Source organism: Dryobates pubescens, chromosome Z (assembly GCF_014839835.1).
Source record: "Dryobates pubescens isolate bDryPub1 chromosome Z, bDryPub1.pri, whole genome shotgun sequence".
Classification (NCBI taxonomy): domain Eukaryota; kingdom Metazoa; phylum Chordata; class Aves; order Piciformes; family Picidae; genus Dryobates; species Dryobates pubescens.
The window spans coordinates 27,216,572-27,234,781 of record NC_071657.1 but is presented as its reverse complement, the minus strand read 5'-3'; the positions used below and the strand labels follow the sequence as shown (position 1 = coordinate 27,234,781).

The 18,210-nt window shown below is 41.4% G+C and overlaps 1 protein-coding gene across 8 annotated transcripts in view; it reads right to left on the bottom strand.

The window, feature by feature from the left end:
- The window catches only part of NTRK2 (neurotrophic receptor tyrosine kinase 2), a 222,050-nt gene that overhangs the window by 174,324 nt on the left and 29,516 nt on the right, over positions 1-18,210 (bottom strand). For all 8 annotated transcript variants that reach the window (XM_054178966.1, XM_054178959.1, XM_054178961.1 and 5 more), the window contains exon 6: positions 741-877. In XM_054178966.1, the coding sequence (XP_054034941.1) occupies positions 741-877 (137 nt within the window). The remainder of the gene's footprint in view (positions 1-740; positions 878-18,210) is intronic.

The window sequence follows — 18,210 nt, the reverse complement described above, 5'->3', positions numbered from 1 at the left end:
GGGTCTTGCCTACTGTGTCAATAATGTCAATTTAAGAGGTCAGCAGCTGCATGTTAAAGACCTGAATCTATTATATTTTTCCTTATCAACACTTTCATCAGAAAGAACTTAATCATTCTATCTCCAGTGTGCAACCAGTTAAGGTAGAGATACCAGATATGATGATCTTAAAACCCCAAATTCCTCCTGCCTACATGATTTTACTGAGGAAATATCATACTTCACTAAAAAAAACCTCTGACATTCCTTTTGGTAAAATTTTCACTTCAATTTTCATTGTTTCCTGTTGTTGCTTTGTTTGTGGAAAGAAAATTAAAATAGTTTCAGCACACCAAACTTTTTGCACGAAAATTAATAAGATTTGACACACAAAGCTCTTTCATTAATAGAGCAGATTAGACTCATTCTCTGCATGCAGGTATCAGTGATAATAACAAAGACCTTGTGTTTCAGTATCCTGATTCATCACATAACAAACACATTTACAGCACTTTCATTTACAAGTGAACATCAGAAAATAAGAGTTCATATCCAAGTGTCAAGGCACAAACAACTCCTGCTCTCCAAAAGCACTACATCAGTCACTCTGGAATGACATAAATGGAAAATAAATGCAATCTTGACATTAATTTTCAATTTCACCTTTTTAATAAGAAGTTAAATAAAGCTGAACATGAACCTTTACTCCATCAGCAGGTAGCTCCTCTCTAAATTGTCATGTATTTGAATATGAAACTTACCTCATGGTTTGAAACAAGATTGGTGAGCACCCAGGACACATTAGGGGTTGGCCCGCCAGTAGTATCACAGTACAACGTGACGCTCTTTCCTTCCACCACGGTGATGTTGTAATTACTTAAGTTTGCTGAGGGCAAGTCTACAATAGAAACAACAACAACAAAACCCACATGCATTTGTATTTGACAGAAACTGACACCATTCAGTTCTAAGCAAGCTGAATAAATGCAAGCAAAACCACCAGTACCTCAAATATTCACTGTGGTCAGTTACTATTCACTCAGGAAGTATAAACAGTGTCTTTGAACACAAGTAAGTACAATCTTTAAGCTGCTACACAGCCTTTTTTATGCCCCTACTCTGGTTCACAACCTAAGAAAACACTGCTGCATGTGGAGATAAATATATTAAGCTAATTATAGGTAAATGTTTCAGGTGGGTAAGCAGAAATTATGCTACCATAAGTCTTCAACACCAAAATGAAAAAAACCCAAACCCTCCCTTATTATTTAAATTAATCCTGTCTCTCCCTAACACCTTCAAACCATTCTGTATTTTCCACAAAGTGACATTGTAGTATTCCTGCTGTTCACAACGCTAACAAGAAAGAAAATTCCATTAGCTTCTAGTATTACTCAAGATATGGCAGACCTCCTACTCACAGAGACACGGCTCATAAAGAGCACTAGATCTTAAGCATGAAGTGAAAGAAACAGAGTTCTGAACAGACCAAGTCAGAGGCCAGAAAGAAGAGAGGGTTAGCAATTGCACAGAGCTGCTATTCAAGGCAACTCAGGAGACTTTGCTATTGCCTCAGGAAAGTAGAAAAGTACTGATATGGTACCACCAAACCAAACCAAACCAAAACAAAACACACCCCACACCCCCACACATCCCCCTCAAAAAAAAAAAAAAAAAAAGAAAGGAGAGAGAGATTTTGCAAGAATCATGACTCCTCCTCCATCTTATATAAATCACTTTGTATCTCATTCTTCAGCACCTAAATCAATGGGAGCTTCCTGAAGAATAAATATATGCTGAATGCTTGCAAAGACACATGGGACTATGTACTAACCATCTCCAAAAATAATGCAGTATCAATAGACTTCAGGCACACAGAACCTCACATTTCGTATTTGTTTACACAGCAAATAATCATGCAACACGTTAAGAGTATCACTTATTTCTTAAAAGATACTGTGCCATCTTTTGGAGCTGCTACACTCTGTAGAAAGTCTTGGCTGCCTTTACAGCGTTTCTCATCAACTGTTCCAGGCAAGTTTTACTTGCAATTTATCATCTTAGATAATCAAGCTTATCTGCTGTGATGCATATGTATGCGTGACCTTGTAATCACTTTCCTTATTCTGGAACAACAGTTCTTCTTTTCTTCTATTTTGTTTTCCAGTTAAGAGTACAGTAGTTTAGGTATAGAAGTTTAGCACAGACATTTTATAGAAGTTTATATTTTACGACATTGTTTATAGTTTATAGACATTGTATAGAAGTTTAGCAGAGACATCCCACAAAAACAATAAACCATCAAATCTGTGTAAACCCATTAGTATGTTTGCTAGAACATCAGCAGAACCTTTATCTATTGGAAATCTTGCTTTAAGTTTTATTAGTTCCATAAAATTTAGATGAGAGGAAGAAATACAAAAGGAAGACAAATAATTTTCTTGTCTAGTAAGATTTGAAGATCAGTACAAGTACACAATAACTGGGCAATTCTCCCAGTCCTCTAAGCAGTGCTGTAATATGATGCTTGTTATAGGCATTATGGATTTCTTCAATTATGTTCACTTCATAAATCATATGTTGAAGTTTACTGAGAAAGAGTTGGACAGTTTGTATGCCTTGATGCAGTAATCTGTTAGCAAAGGTAGCCATCTGCTCTCGCCTGTTGTGAATTCAAATCTCAGCAGTGTCTGTCAACTAGTTGAGCAGGAAATAAAACTAATCGTAGGGAACATTTGGATATTAATTATGCTGTTTAGAGAACAAGGAGAGAAATAATGAGATCATTTGCTTTATAAAGTTATGCTTCTACATCACCTCTGAAAACCATTCCAACTACTTTTGACAGTCCTGAATATGCAAAGACATTAAAGCGCCCTAATTCTTCCTGTCCATGGCACCTGGGACAAGGTCTACATGACAGATTAGCATTTCTCTGTGCAAGCTCGCACAGCTCCTACTAATGCATTATTTTGCATGAAATCTCTCATGTAGGCAAAAATAAAAATAATTTTAGTTCCTCAGAATCCTCCTTTAATAGCTGTTAAGTTCTGAGACAAATTCTTTCTGCATTGTATTTACTACAGGACAGGCAATTCAACTTTAATTCCATTGGCACTAGTTCGGCTTCCTACCCAGAACCAGATCTAGTTCAGTTTATTTTTAAAAGTCTGTGCATGTTATATTAGTGTTATATCTCAGAGGGAAACAGCTACATCATGCTTCTAATCTGTCAGAAGGTTAAAAAACAATAGATCCCAGATTCCTAAAGCTACACTAAAAACCAGCTGTAAGATACAGTAGGAAACGCTGTAGTATAAAAGTGCATAACATAGCACAGCAGAGCATAGTGTAGCACTGCATAACATAGGATTACTATAGCATAGAACAGAGTAGTGGAATAATCACAATTACATTATTAGGTGTGTTTTCTTTTATTCCCTTTCTCAATCATAAGAGGTGGGGTGGAAAACACATATAAGAATTGCCTTAAGTTTGGTTTGTTTTTTCTTTCACTTTGAGGTCTTGTATTAGTAAACTTTAACTGCAAGGTTATTTTAGCTATTATTTCCAGTGGCACACAGGCTGCTCAACAGCAGAATACACCACTGCTTGAGAAGTGGCTTTGTTTGGAAAAAGCAGACAGCAGTATAAAACCTTATACCTAGAAAATGTGATACAACTGGACTTACCAATAAAGCAATGAAACACACAGCAAAACCTGTACTGAAAAGTAACTGCACCTTCAAATCTACCATACACCCTAACAGACACCTAAGATCAGTATGGATGCTCTGTGTAGTGTGATACCATTGATATGAGTCAGTAGCATTTTTGACAGCTACAGAATTAAAAGATATCCACCATGTTGCATTTACTCTGAGTCAATTTGGTTAAATGCAGCTCTTTAGATAACTATCACTTCTGCTGATACAGTAATTCACACAAGCAATCAGACAACAGCTTCAAATACTTTTGTACGCTGCCAGCACAGTAAGTTTACACTGTAGCACAGGAACCCATGCAAGATACATATGATATTATCTTTCCCTAAATCTCATCTTGCTGCTACACAGTTTGATAGCATTAATTATAATAATTTTTGGATATCAGTAACAACTCCTAGTAGTACCTAAATTCTTTTTTAAGTTTACTATACTCTTAATGTAGCAGCAATGACTTGCACAGGAGTACTGTCCCAACCATATACAAGACCCATTATCAGTTCTGAAATTTATCTATGACATTCAAATTCGCTGAGTGCTCTCCTGTTCTGATAGGATAGGAAAAAGACAGTTTCTGAATGATCTTCTTAAGACCACTCTGGTTTATTTTTTCAGCTCTCCCTTCTTCCCAAGAATCTATCCAAAGCTATTCAATCTTTGCAAAAAAGGGAGTACAGAACCTGCTACTGAGAATTTTAAACTGTAACGTTGAGAACACAGTTCTCACTCTTTCATGAAGAGATGAAAGTACACACTAAAACCCATGTGCTTCACTGTGTATAGGTGTGTAACAGCGATGCTATCTTACCACACACAGAGTATCTGTTTTCATATTCAAACTGGTAACACTTTATTCCTGGAAATAGGCAGCTCTGTATTAGAATAAGTAGTCACTTTCCACAACCTAGCACAACTGGAAACAACAGAGACAAGCCCAAAGAACTAATTCATGTCCAATAAGTCTCTCCAAACATGACCTCATGCTTTAGAAGGAACACAACTTCCTTTAGGTGGAGAAGATGGGCTATTTGCCTTCACAGACCATCATTAGTGCAAACTACTTTCCAAAGAAAATGAACATTGACCTTGGTAAACACATGCTGTCACTATACATCAAAGGAAGGATATGAATTAATTAAGAAATAACTGAATATTAATACAAACTCTGTAGTCTAGTACTCAACTCTCAGCACCAAATATTATACTGACTCTACTCAGTAGTCTAGCAGCTTTTAGAAGATGGTCTTAAGCAAGGAGAAAGGAATCGACCATTAGATTATTACACCCAAGATGTTGTTCCACTGGTTAACTATCTTCACAGTTACAAGAATTTTTATAAAATTATTTCCAGATTAACTTTTCCAGCTTGAACTTTCACCTCTTTGGTTCTGGAATTTGTTCAGCTGCTCAAAAACCTCCACCAAAAAATTCTCTCAATGTGCTCAATCAGCCTAAGAAATAACATGGTGAAGAAACAAGCACCTGAGAGAATACCACAAATTCAGCATTGCATTAATCTACACCATCCTTTGCATGTTAAGATGTTACCAGGACTCTAGACATGATACTGTGTTACTAAATGGTTTTCAAAGACACCTCTTTTTTTGCTTGGCACGTTTTACAGTTCACCCTGTTCCACGACAAGCAGTGGAATGACTGTTTGGTTTTTTTTTTTTCCTCCCAACTAGTCAACTGCATCTGTATCTTAACAAGGTCATGTTAATCCTCACCTGAAATCTGTAATAAACCTTCTAATAAATATAAGATTGAGAATGATTAAATCAATACCGAGGCAGGAACCATCTGTCAAACGGAACCATGTAAAGGCAAACTGCCAGAACCACTGATTTATAAAACATTCCCTGCAATTTTTAAGATACAGTGGTTCAGATCAAGTCTGCTTGTCTCACACGAGGTTTAAATACAGTGCAAGGTTACTGGCTCCCTTCATTTTGCCTTTTCTTTCTAGAGAGAAAACATGCAACTAATTACAGCACCACAGTACAGCTTGCTACTGACTAGAGCATGAAAACAAGATAGAATCATAGAATCATAGAATCAGTCAGGGTTGGAAGGGACCACAAGGATCGTCTAGTTCCCCCTTCCATGGACCATTCACCTCACACTAGATCAGGCTGGCCAGAGCCAGCCTGGTCTTAAACACCTCCAGGGATGGGGCCTCAACCACCTCCGTGGACAACCCATTCCAGGGCTTCACCACTCTCACAGTGAAGAACTTCTTCCTCATGTCCAGTCTGAATCTCCCCACCTCCAGCTTCATTCCATTAGTTGGCTGACAATACAATTTGTTAAGACTTGTGCACATAGACTGGCAAATTTCAGAGGTCTTAGCAGTTCTGAACAGGTTGCATCAATGCAAGATGTAATAAATCCAGTGTTTTCTTACACCATTGTATTAAGTTCTGCATAGTTTGAAAATACAATAATGTTTACAAACTCCAAAGGTCTTTTCCTATGGGATTTTATGGATTTAAAGAAGAAAACAAACTTTCCAGTAATTCTAGCAATAAAGCTAGGAGCTGTTGGGTATGTGATTCACCTCCTGTGTTTCACTTAGCTGCTGTCTGCAGCCAACACACTCTGAGCCAGATATCCACCATGGGCTTAGTGGGCTTGTTTCCACCAAAGTCTGCCAAACAACAAGGCAAAAAATCAGCCTGGTTTCATCTTTAGAGCATTATAAACAAAATATCTCAAAATTTCATGTGCAAAACATTAATTAAAGGAACATACTTTTTTTTATTTCTTCTTGTATCACAACTAGAGAATTAACATGCTTGATACATAATTACAGAAATCTCACAGAAGTTATTCCAAGATGACAAGGATAACAATATATAATGAAAACTGGGGGGAGGGGGGAAAAGGGAAAAAAGAAAAAAAAAAAAAAGCTAGGCAAATAAAACACAGAATTAGCAGAAATGAGGAACATTTATTAAATTATCATCTCTTATGTATCTTCTTTTTTTTCTGAAGCTTAAGGATCACTGTTTGTTCCAGTGACAGGGAAAAGAAACCTACAGCTTCTCACTTTGCCGCTCTAACTACCAGGCATTACTCTTCATTTATTGACGGTATCTGACATCGCACACAACTTGAAATTGCCCTTGGATTAATGTTACAAGTAAAGGTACTAATCTGAAAGATGTAAGAGGGAAAGAGGAAAAGGAATCCTAGATTATTATCTTTTTTTCCCCTGTATATTTCCATACTCTGCTGTGACCGTTTGAGGCTGTGCCTTTAAGAAAGGGACAGGGCTGGCTGAGAGTTAATGTTAATTAAAGAAACTATACAAATTCAAAATATCTTCACTTGTTTAGAAGAATATGTAGCCACTGAATAACTATGGAATAAAGACATGCTCGCTGACTGGCACAGCAAATCCTAATGGGTGTTTACCACTATGACCAAGGTATTTTCACATGTCTGATTGGGTTAAGCTTTAATAGTCTCAAACATTCTACAGGTTGGGGGTGAGGACATTACCCCCAAAGCTGTGCATTAGATTTCTGATCTGAATTTGAATTCAAAGAAGAATGTTAGAATACCCTCCTGTAGCCACCGGTTTGCTTTTTTAAAATCTAAATAAAATAACAATAATGCAAAAGGAGTACCTCTTGTTACACCCTTTTGAAGGAAAAAAGCACAAATCAGTACTGTTGGGAAAGTCTAAGTCCAAATGTAGAGGCTCCTTGATAAAGCCCTGAGAGCAATCATTCAGAACAGAGTTTAGGTTTTTCCCATGTCTACATGGGCAGTATGGAAGGCATAGGCACACTGAACAACCTCATTTCAGACATCTTCTTGCTTGCTGCTTCAATGTATACCTTCTTACAAGTCCAGTTCTCATTTTCTTACCACGCCAAATCTGCTACTTGCATCACTCACCTTGTTAGTCGCTGGAGGAACACCCTTCTGTCAGGAAAAAGTATGAGTGATGTGCCAGCTCACTAAGCCACCCAAATATTTTCAAATCCTTAAAGGAATGTGCCTCCAATATGACATACTTGATTGTTACATTCAGCTGGAAATCTTGACAAAAGAAAAGGTTTAAAAGTAGAGCCTCTATTGGGAGATGATGAGTCTTTCAAGCATACTTTCCAGAGCCAATAGACCTTACTTTGGCTTTAAGCACTCCGTCACTCCCTGCTTAACTGCGGTTATCATTAGAACCAAACTTCTCGATGTAGAGACAATGTGTGTCATGACTACAGTGACAAATGCAACCTCCACATAACTGTTATCCCACCCAGGGCTTCAAATGCTGTCATAAATGCCATGCAGGCAAAAAACACCAACAGCCAGGTACCACAAAAATATTCATTTGGACAGCCAGCTGTCATCTGAAGTCAACCTGTATACAGATGTTTTGAAGGCTGATGCTGACATTCCTGATCAGAGGAAGGGCCTACCTTTCCAAGGCTCGTTAACTTCTGCCCAGGAGGTTCCTTCTTAAGGTTCCTTCTAGGGCTTGCCTGGGTAGTAGCAGGATGCTGCTGAATAAGAAGTAACCTTGCAGAACCTCATCAACAGTTCACCTGCAATAATTTTCAGATTATATAGAATCATAGAATGGTCCAGGCTGGAAAAGACCTCCAAAGGTCATCCAGTCCAACCTCCCTGCAGTCAGCAGGGACATCCCCAACTAGATGAGGATGCCCATGGCCTCATCAAGCCTCACTTTGAGTATCTCCATGAAGGAGCCTCAACTATCTCCCTGGGCAACCTGTTCCAGTGTTCCACCACTCTCACTGTAAAGAACTTCTTCCTAACATCCAATCTAAATCTGCTCTTCTCCAGCTTAAAGCCATTGCTCCTCATCCTGTCACTGCAGGCCTTTGTAAACAGACTCTCCCCATCCTTCCTGTAGGCCTCCTTCAGGTACTGAAAAGCTGCTATTAGGTCTTCCTGGAGCCTCATCCTCTCCAGGCTGAACAGCATCAGCTACCTCAGCCTGTCCTTGCAGCACAGGTACTCCAACCCCTTGATCACCCTCATGGCTCTCTTCTGGACCCACTCCATCAGGTCCATGTCCTTCCTATACTGAGGGCTCCTGACCTGCACACAGTACTCCAGGTGAGGTCTCACCAGAGCAAAGTGGCAGATTCACCTCTCTGGATCTGCTGGCAACACATCTCTTGATGCAGCCCAGGGTGTGATTTGCCTTCTGGGCTGCAAGCACACACTGTCTGCTCATGTTCAGCTTCTCATCCATCAGCACCCCCAAGTCCTTTTCATCATGGCTGCTTTCCAGCACCTCATCCCCTAGACTGTATTGATAGCAAGGATTGTTCTGGGCCAGGTGCAGAACCCTGCACTTGCTCTTGTTGAACCTGATGAGGTTCACCTGGGCCCACCTCTCCAGCTTGTCCAGGTCCCTCTGGATGACATCCTGTCCCCACACAGCTTGGTGTCATCTCTGTCTATATTGTTGATAGAAATATTAAACATTTCTAGAGGCTATCAACACTTTCCTTCCTAGCAGTGTCCTTAAGGTTCCCATCCATGTTTTCTGTCAAATTCCCTGAATGGGTATGAAAATTAAATTACATCTGGAGAAATTGTTCTGAACTGGTATTTAAGCATCAGTTTATCCACAACTTTCAATTCTAATACATTCAGTGCAGGTGGGCTGAGTAAAGCAGCCACAAGCTTAACAGATGAACCAAGAACTAAACAGCTTTTGTAATGCAAGTTAATGAGATCTAAACTAGCTATGCGGACATCTAATAAATGCCTCCTTATTCACTAAGTGCATGTAATGCAGTTGTGATTCCTGTATCATTACCAGGGAAATTTTGTACGTGTCCAGGAAATACTGAAAATAATGCTAGCCTGTTAAATATTGCAATGTGATAAATGGGATTCTAAAAAATGAACATTTTCAGCCAACGACGTGAATGAGCAAAATGAAGATTCACTCCTGATATCAAGTATTCTGTATACTGATTATATGCCTGATGGGCATGAAAGGTCTTCATGATGTCTCCATGAAAGGTCTCCAGTATTAAAACTTAAAAAGTACTTTCTCTCGACTCCAAAACAGTTACCTAGCTTCCAGTCTTCTCCTAGTTACATGTTAAGAGCAAAATAAGAATACTGCCATCTAACAGTCAGCCATTTTCTTTCAGCAGATGAGTAGTTCACACAAAGATGCATCAAGTCATGGAGTAAACCTGCACAACACACTGAGTTCAAGAACAATGCTTGAGCGATCAAGACACATTTCCCTTAGTGCCCTACTCCTTCCCATCTCTAACCTGCCTCATACTAGAAATTTGCTTCATTCAAGTTAAAGCAGAAATTGAAGCAAAATTATAAACCAAAATTATTTTTAAGAAGCATATGTTCATGAACATCATATAATTCAACTATCGTCATTCACAAGCCCTGATTTACATATCATCTGTACAGACAGCTGAATGAAATTTACTTCAAAAACTGACAAAAGTGTGCTCACAGAGAAATTATGTACCTACCTTTGAAAACTAAATTCCTGTTGCCTTTTCAAACATCCATAAGTTATTGATTTTAGCTTAGAAGATGGAATAATTAAAATTATTTTCGTTAACTGTGGAAGATTTTAACTTGTCTTTGGGGCAACAATGAAACAGCATTACTGTCAAAGCTCCCATAAAAAAACTTCCATGCATCTCATTGTTTTAGATAAGAATTAAAATTCTTACAGAGAAAATAAGAAAAATGTGCCATTATACACTATGCATAACATCTAGTTCACAGGCTAGAAATGCCGTGAATACTCCAAGAAGTAAACATGGAGAGCATTTAAAGCATTTTTGAACTCACTTCATTCTGCTTGCGATGTTCTCCTGATAGCTTTGTCTGTGAAGTCTAGCTGATAATGGAAAAAAATGCCAACACCCACTGGATTATATCTTTGGTTGTGGTTTTAGACTGTGCTGTACTGGAGTTGCCTAAGATCTAATGCTTATTTTATTGACTCACCAGTACTAGAAATTTTTTCCATAACTTCGAAGATATAAATGTGTCAGTCCTTCAGTATGGTCTTTGTCCCCCCTTAGAATTTACAACCACTTGCCTCCAGTCTGATATTGCCATTTACTTATCCAGCTCTATGACAAATCTACTGCCAGAAAGAGGCTGAAATGAAGACAGATCAAATCCAGTCCATTTGTAGTCATCTTGAACAACTGCATGTAAAAAAATCATGGCTTTCCCAACTGTGCCAAGGAATGGGAAATCAGCCTCATTAGACTGTAATTCTACATTACAACCACTTCTAAAATCTTGTCACACAAAAGAGTAACACTACTGTACTTCATGCAGTCCTTCTCAGACCAGACAACATCTCTGATGACTTTCTGACTATGTAAACAGCCAGTCTGAACACATCCTGAAAATTAGTGCATGGGATATAGCGTAATTTGCTAGTTTGTTCAGTACACTTTAGCTAACATGCATGACCAAGGACAAGAAAGAAAACATCTAGAGAAACAATATGTGATGACCAAGCATACAGAAGCAATATATGATAAATAAATATATGACAGAAAAGCTGAGACAGAAAGCAAAATTGAAACAGACCAAGTACCACAACAGCATATATAAAACAATCTAAGTAAATTGGTCAGATAAGGCAAAATGCCCTTGCCAGACTGAGATACAGAAAAACAAAAACATGCACACTGGACTGAAGAGACAGTTGGAGAAACCAGGCATCTCTCTTTCAGAATCAGTGAGTTCAACTCACTGATACCAACTGAATGATTGAATGCCTGCCAGCGGCAGCAACCAACCAGCTGGTTAATAACCATTCCCAATGACATAGTTCCTCCTTGGAATTCAGACCTTTTCACTGACCATGCCCCAAGCACAGAACATGCCTGACTTCTAAGGACTCAATATATCAGTGCCAATTGTCACTACGGTTTACAGAAGTAGTAATAATAACAGAGTGTTTGCTTATATAGAATAGAATAGAATAGAATAGACCAGACCAGGTTGGAAGAGACCTTCAACATCATCACATCCAACCTATTATCCAACCCACCTAATCAACTAAACCACGCAACCAAGCACCCTATCAAGTCTCCTTCTGAACACCTCCAATGATGGTGACTCCACCACCTCCCTGGGCAATCACTACCTCTGTGTAGAATTTCTTCCTAACCTCCAGCCTAAACCTCTCCTGGTGCAGCTTGAGACTGTGTCCTCATGTTCTGGTGCTGGTTGCCTGGCAGAACAGACCAACCTCTGCCTGTCTACAACCTCCCTTCAGGTAGTTGTAGAGAGCAATAAGGTCTCCCCTGAGTCTCCTCCTCTCCAGGCTAAGCAACCCCAGCTCACTCAGTCTCTCCTCATAGGGCTTGTGTTCCAAGCCTCTCACCAACTTTGTTGCCCTTCTCTGGACATGCTCCAGCAAGTCAACATCCTTCCTAAACTGAGGGGCCCAGAACTGGACACAGGACTCGAGGTGTGGCCTAACCAGTGTAGTGTACAGGGGCAGAATGACCTCCCTGCTGCTGCTGGCCACACTGTTCCTGATGCAGGCCAGGATGCCATTGGCTCTCCTGACTGCCTGGGCACACTGTAGGCTCATGTTCAGCCTACCATCGACCAGAACCCCTAGGTCCCTCTCTGCCTGGCCACTCTCCAGCCACTCTGACCCCAGCATGGGGTTGTTGTGGCCAATGTGCAGAACCCGGCACTTGGATGTGTTCAGTCTCATGCGGCTGGATTCTGCCCATCTGTCCAGCCTGTCGAGGTCCCTCTGCAGAGCCTCTCCACTCTCCAGCCGATCAACTCCTGCCCCCAGCTTGGTGTCATCAGCAAATTTACTGATGATGGACTCGATGCCCTCATCCAGATCATCAATAAAGATGTTAAAGAGCATGGGGCCCAGCACTGATCCCTGGGGCACACCACTAGTGACTGGCTGCCAGCTGGATGTGACACCATTCACCACCACTCTCTGGGCTCGGCCCTCCAGCCAGCTCCTAATCCAACGCAGTGTGCTCCCATCCAAGCCATGGGCTGACAGCTTGGCCAGGAGTTTGCTGTGGAGGACGGTGTCAAAGGCCTTGCTGAATTAATTAATTATCTTTCCTGATTTTCTAATGTTCTTTATGAGGTGGGAGGGGGCAAAAACATAGACACACACACTCAAAAAATAAACCAATCCAAAGACCAGAAAAACCCAAGGATGGCCCTATTTGTTGACATCCATGCTGTACTGACAACTGGCAAACCAGCAAATGCTGTGAAAATGGTAACACTGAACACCACCATTCCCCTGTAAAGAAGGCTGTAGTAATACCACTGTGGTATATGCAACTTAAAAACCTTGCACATCAAAATTAAATATGAATTTAAAACTTCATAGAATACAACAATTTTCATCATGCATAAATACATTTCAAATGCAGTTGAAAAAATAATTCTACAAACATGTTTATATTGCAGCTGTGAAAGATTCTAGGCAGCAAGTGTACCTGAATTTAAAGTTCAGGAAAAGAAATCACAATATTGATGGAATCTAAACTGCAACCAGTACATTAATCAGCACATTAATTACTACATAAACAGTAAGTAAAGTGCAACAGAACATTGCCAATTTTCACATTAATTATCTACAAGCCAAAGTCTTACAAACAAAAAACCACAGTGGCCTCTTTCAGCTTCCCATCAAGAAATTTACTAAGAGCACACAGTAGCGTGATGCCCTATTACCAAGGCATTTACCACACACTGTACAGATCACTTACTATAATATTGTGAAGTAATTAATAACACCTGCACACAAAGAAGAGAGCAAGTTTGCTTTATTTCTAGACCGAAAAAAGTACCAAATAAGAGATGGGATGAAACAATTTCATTAGCAAAGAAAGTCAGAAAATGTTTTATTATCAAAATTCAAAAGCCTGCACACCCCCAAAAAAATTCTCCTGACATGAAAAAGAGCTAAAAAGTTCATGTAGTTCAGAGGGGGAAAAAAAGCTTACATGACAAAAGCTTAATTCTTCTTCTATGTCCATTATATATTTTAGAAAGTTCTGGAAATTATTTCTTAAAAAGCAGCTTCATCAGGTGGGTGGGAGGTGGGGTTGTGTCTGTGTTTAAACACCGAAAAATATCTGCAGAGATACTGTAAGCAAAAGCCACGCATTGGATCTTGCAAGTGTCTTCCAGAGCACAACTCTTGCTCACCAAGACAAATCATTTCTCTTTACCTGGGATTCCCTGCTCTGTGCTCAGGAAAAGGCTGTGTTGTCATCTTTATTAAAACCTATGTCCTGCATTGGTTCATTTTGAAAAATACACATCAAGGTGAAGGACTCACCAAAACAAAATTAAAAAAAAAAAAAAGGGGGGGGGGAAAACCCCAATTATTCAATGTTTAGTAATATTTACGCCCTTTAAATTAATACAAATAATTTGCAGGTATGTGCTGACATTTACACAGATCTTCAGCAGAAGGCATGTTGCCATGTGCAAATTCTAATTTGTATATACTCACCTTTCCTCCTCTTCGTCTTCCTTCAGCTGGAAGTACCAACTTCCTTTATCATGGTAAGTATTTTACTCAAGATATGAATGGAATAGAATAGAATAGAATAGAATAGAATAGAATAGAATAGAATAGAATAGAATAGAATAGAATAGAATAGAATAGAATAGAATAGACCAGGTTGGAAAAGACCTTCAAGATCATCGTGTCCAACCCATCATCCAACACCACCTAATCAACTAAACCATGCAACCCAGCACCCTATCAAGTCTCCTTCTGAACACCTCCAATGATGGTGACTCCACCACCTCCCTGGGCAGCCCATTCCAACAGCCAGTCACTCTCTCTGTGTAAAGCTGCTTCCTAACCTCTAGCCTAAACCTCTCCTGGTGCAGCTTGAGACTGTGTCCTCGTGTTCTGGTGCTGGTTGCCTGGCAGAAGAGACCAACCTCTGCCTGGCTACAACCTCCTTTAAGGTAGCTGTAGAGAGTAATAAGGTCTCCCCTGAGTCTCCTCTTCTCCAGGCTAAGCAACCCCAGCTCCCTCAGCCTCTCCTCATAGGGCTTGTGTTCCAAAACCCTCACCAACTTTGTTGCCCTTCTCTGGACTCGTTCCAGCAAGTCAACATCCTTCCTAAACTGAGGGGCCCAGAACTGGACACAGGACTCGAGGTGCGGCCTAACCAGTGCAGTGTACAGGGGCAGAATGACCTCCCTGCTCCTGCTGGCCACACTGTTCCTGCCATTGGCCCTCCTGGCTGCCTGGGCACACTGCAGGCTCATGTTCAGCCTACCATCAACCAGCACCCCTAGGTCCCTCTCTGCCTGGCCACTCTCAAGCCACTCTGACGCCAGCCTGTAGCACTGCATGGGGTTGTAATGGCAGAACCCAGCACTTGGATGTGTTAAATCTCATGCCGCTGGATTCTGCCCATGTGTCCAGCCTGTCGAGGTCCCTCTGCAGAGCCTCTCTACTCTCCAGCAGATCAACTCCTGCCCCCAGCTTGGTGTCATCAGCAAATTTACTGATGATGGACTCAATGCCCTCATCCAGATCATCAATAAAAATGTTGAAGAGCATGGGGCCCAGCACTGATCCCTGGGGCACACCACTAGTGACTGGCTGCCAGCTGGATGTGGCACCATTCACCACCACTCTCTGGGCTCGGCCCCCCAGCCACCTCCTAACCCAACGCAGTGTGCTCCCATCCAAGCCATGGGCTGACAGCTTGGCCAAGATGCTCACAGGATGTACATGTGTGTACACACACCTGCACCTACACAGCACCAAGAGGTCAGAGACAAGTCTGTTGTGACTGCAGATGGTCAAGAACTCAAGAGCACGCAATAATGTCCCATAGGTTTAATTCTGGATGTTTAACATCAGAAGTTTTCAAATTAAAATCCCAGTAACCTGGCTCCTTCCAGATGTGCCAGCCAAGAAAGTTATAAAACACTATGCTGGAGTTCCCAGTTTGTACGATTTTCACAGAATCAGAGAATTGTCAGGGTTGGAAGACACAAGGATCATCAGTTCCAACCCCCCTGCCATAGGCAGGGACACCTCACACTGGATCGGGCTGGCCAAATCCACATCCAGCCTGGCCTTAGAAACATGCAGGGATGAGGCTTCCACCACCTCCCTGGGCAACCTCTTCCAGTGTCTCACCATCCTCATGGTGAAGAACTTCTTCCTAACACCCAATCTGAACCACCCATTTCTAGTTTTGTTCCATTCCCCCTAGTCCTATCACTACCTGACACCCTAAAAAGTCCCTCACCAGCTTTCTTGTAGGCCCCCTTCAGATACTGGAAGGCCACAATAAGGTCTCCTTGGAGCCTTCTCTTCTTCAGACTGAATAGCCCAAATCCTCTCAGCCTGTCCTCATAGGATAGGTGCTCCAGCCCTCTAATCATCCTTGTGGCCCTTATAGAATCAACCAGGTTGGAAAAGACCTCAGAGATCATGAAGTCCAACCTATTAATTAATACCTTCTCTGGACATGTCTGTATGTTTCTTGTAATAGGGGTTCCAGAACTGGACACAGTACTCGAGGTGGGGTCTCACCAGCATGGAGTAGAGGGGGAGAATCACTGCTCTTCACCAGCCAGCCACACTTCTTTTGATACAGCCCAGGATATGGTTGGCTTTCTGGGCTGCAAATGTACGTTGGCAGATCATATTAAGTTTCTCATCCACCAGCACCTCCAAGTCCTTTTCTTCAGGGCTGCTCTCAAGTCATTCATTGCCCAGCCTATATCAGTGCCTGGGATTACCCTGACCCAGATGCAGGACCCTGCACTTGGTCTTGTTGAACCTCATGAGGTTGGCTTGTGCCCACTTCTCCAGCCTGTCAAGGTCCCTCTGGATGGCCTCCCTTCCCTCCAGCGTGTCTGTTGCTCCACACAGCTTGGTGCCATCAGGCAACCTGCTGAGGGTGCACTCAATGCCACTGTCCAGGTCACCAACAAAGACGTTAAACAAGACTGATCCCAGTATTGACTCCACTTGTCACTGGCCTCCACTTGGACATGAACCCATTGACAGCCACCCTTTGGGAGCAGCCATCAAGCCAGTTCTTTATCCACTGAATGGTCCATCCATCAGACCCATACTGCACTAGCTTGGAGACCAGGATGTTGTGAGGGACAGTGTCAAAGGCTTTGCTCAGGTCCAGGTAAATGACATTGGTTGCTCTCCCCTTGTCTATAGATAGACAGGATAGACATAGAAGGCCACCAGGTTTGTCAGGCATGATTTGCTCTTTGTGAAGCTGTGTTGATTGTACCAAATCACCTCTTCAGTTATTCTTCTGCCTTAGCAGTGCCTCCAGGAGGATATGTTCCAATATCTTACCAATCAGAGAGGTGAGACTGACTGGCCTATAGTTCCCTGGGTCATCCTTCCTTCCCTTTTTGAAAATGGGAATTATGTTTCCCCTTTTCCAGTCAGTGGGGACCTCCCCAGAACGCCATGACTTTTAGAATATAATAGAGAGCATTTAGCAACCTCATCCACCAGTTGCCTCAGCACCCAAGGATATATCCCATCAGGCCCATGGACTTGTACACTCTCAAGGTCTTCAGGTGGTCACAAACCTGATCTCCATTTACAATCTGCAGGTCCTTCTTCCAGCCCCTGCAATTCTGTAATTTTGATCCTCTAGGAGACTGTTCTACACCCAGCAAATTAACTACCTTCTAGTTCATCCAGCTGGATCAAACAGTTGGGTTTGTTTAGCTCTGCTCATTATCATCTTCCACTTCAGGTAAATTAGATCCTACGGGTAAATTGGACCCTGCACCAGATAAGACCAAAAGCAATTCACTAGACCCACTGAACAGGCTGCAATTTTTCTGGATCACACCAGACACTACCATCATTTTTACTGAGGATACACCACCACACCTGGCCCCATCAATATGCTGGATACAAGACCAACAGCATTATACATGGCCATAAAACATATTAATGCATTTCACACTGCACCTGTCTGCAGCAGCTCTGCTCCATAGCTTTTCCTCACTGGCAGCTGCTCTCAGGTGTTACACCCTCTATCTAAGCAGTGGAGAAAAGGGTGCTCAATAAGCAAACGTGGAAGGATAAAAGGCATCATGTTTATGTTTCTTCTGCTATTCACCTTCACTTACAGCTTCATTAATCCAAATCAGTCTTCCACAAGGATACCCTTGCTCCCCTTCCTTCTTGCGTGCCTGCTGCTGGATACCTTAGCTTCCTATTCTGCAAAGACAACTTCTGACTCCTGTATGTCTTGTATCTTGTCAGAATGTGGCAGACTCTGCCCCTTGCACACAGAGAAGGAGAAATCTCTTCAACTAGTGGCTGAAAACTTCAACCAGCTGTCCCAGGACCATATACAAACAGCAAAGTTTTACACAAAAGAATTATGAGGATGGGCTTAGAGTTACATCATTTTTCCAGGATCTCCAGATCCATATAAGCTAACTGAAAACAATATGTTGCAAAATGCTACAG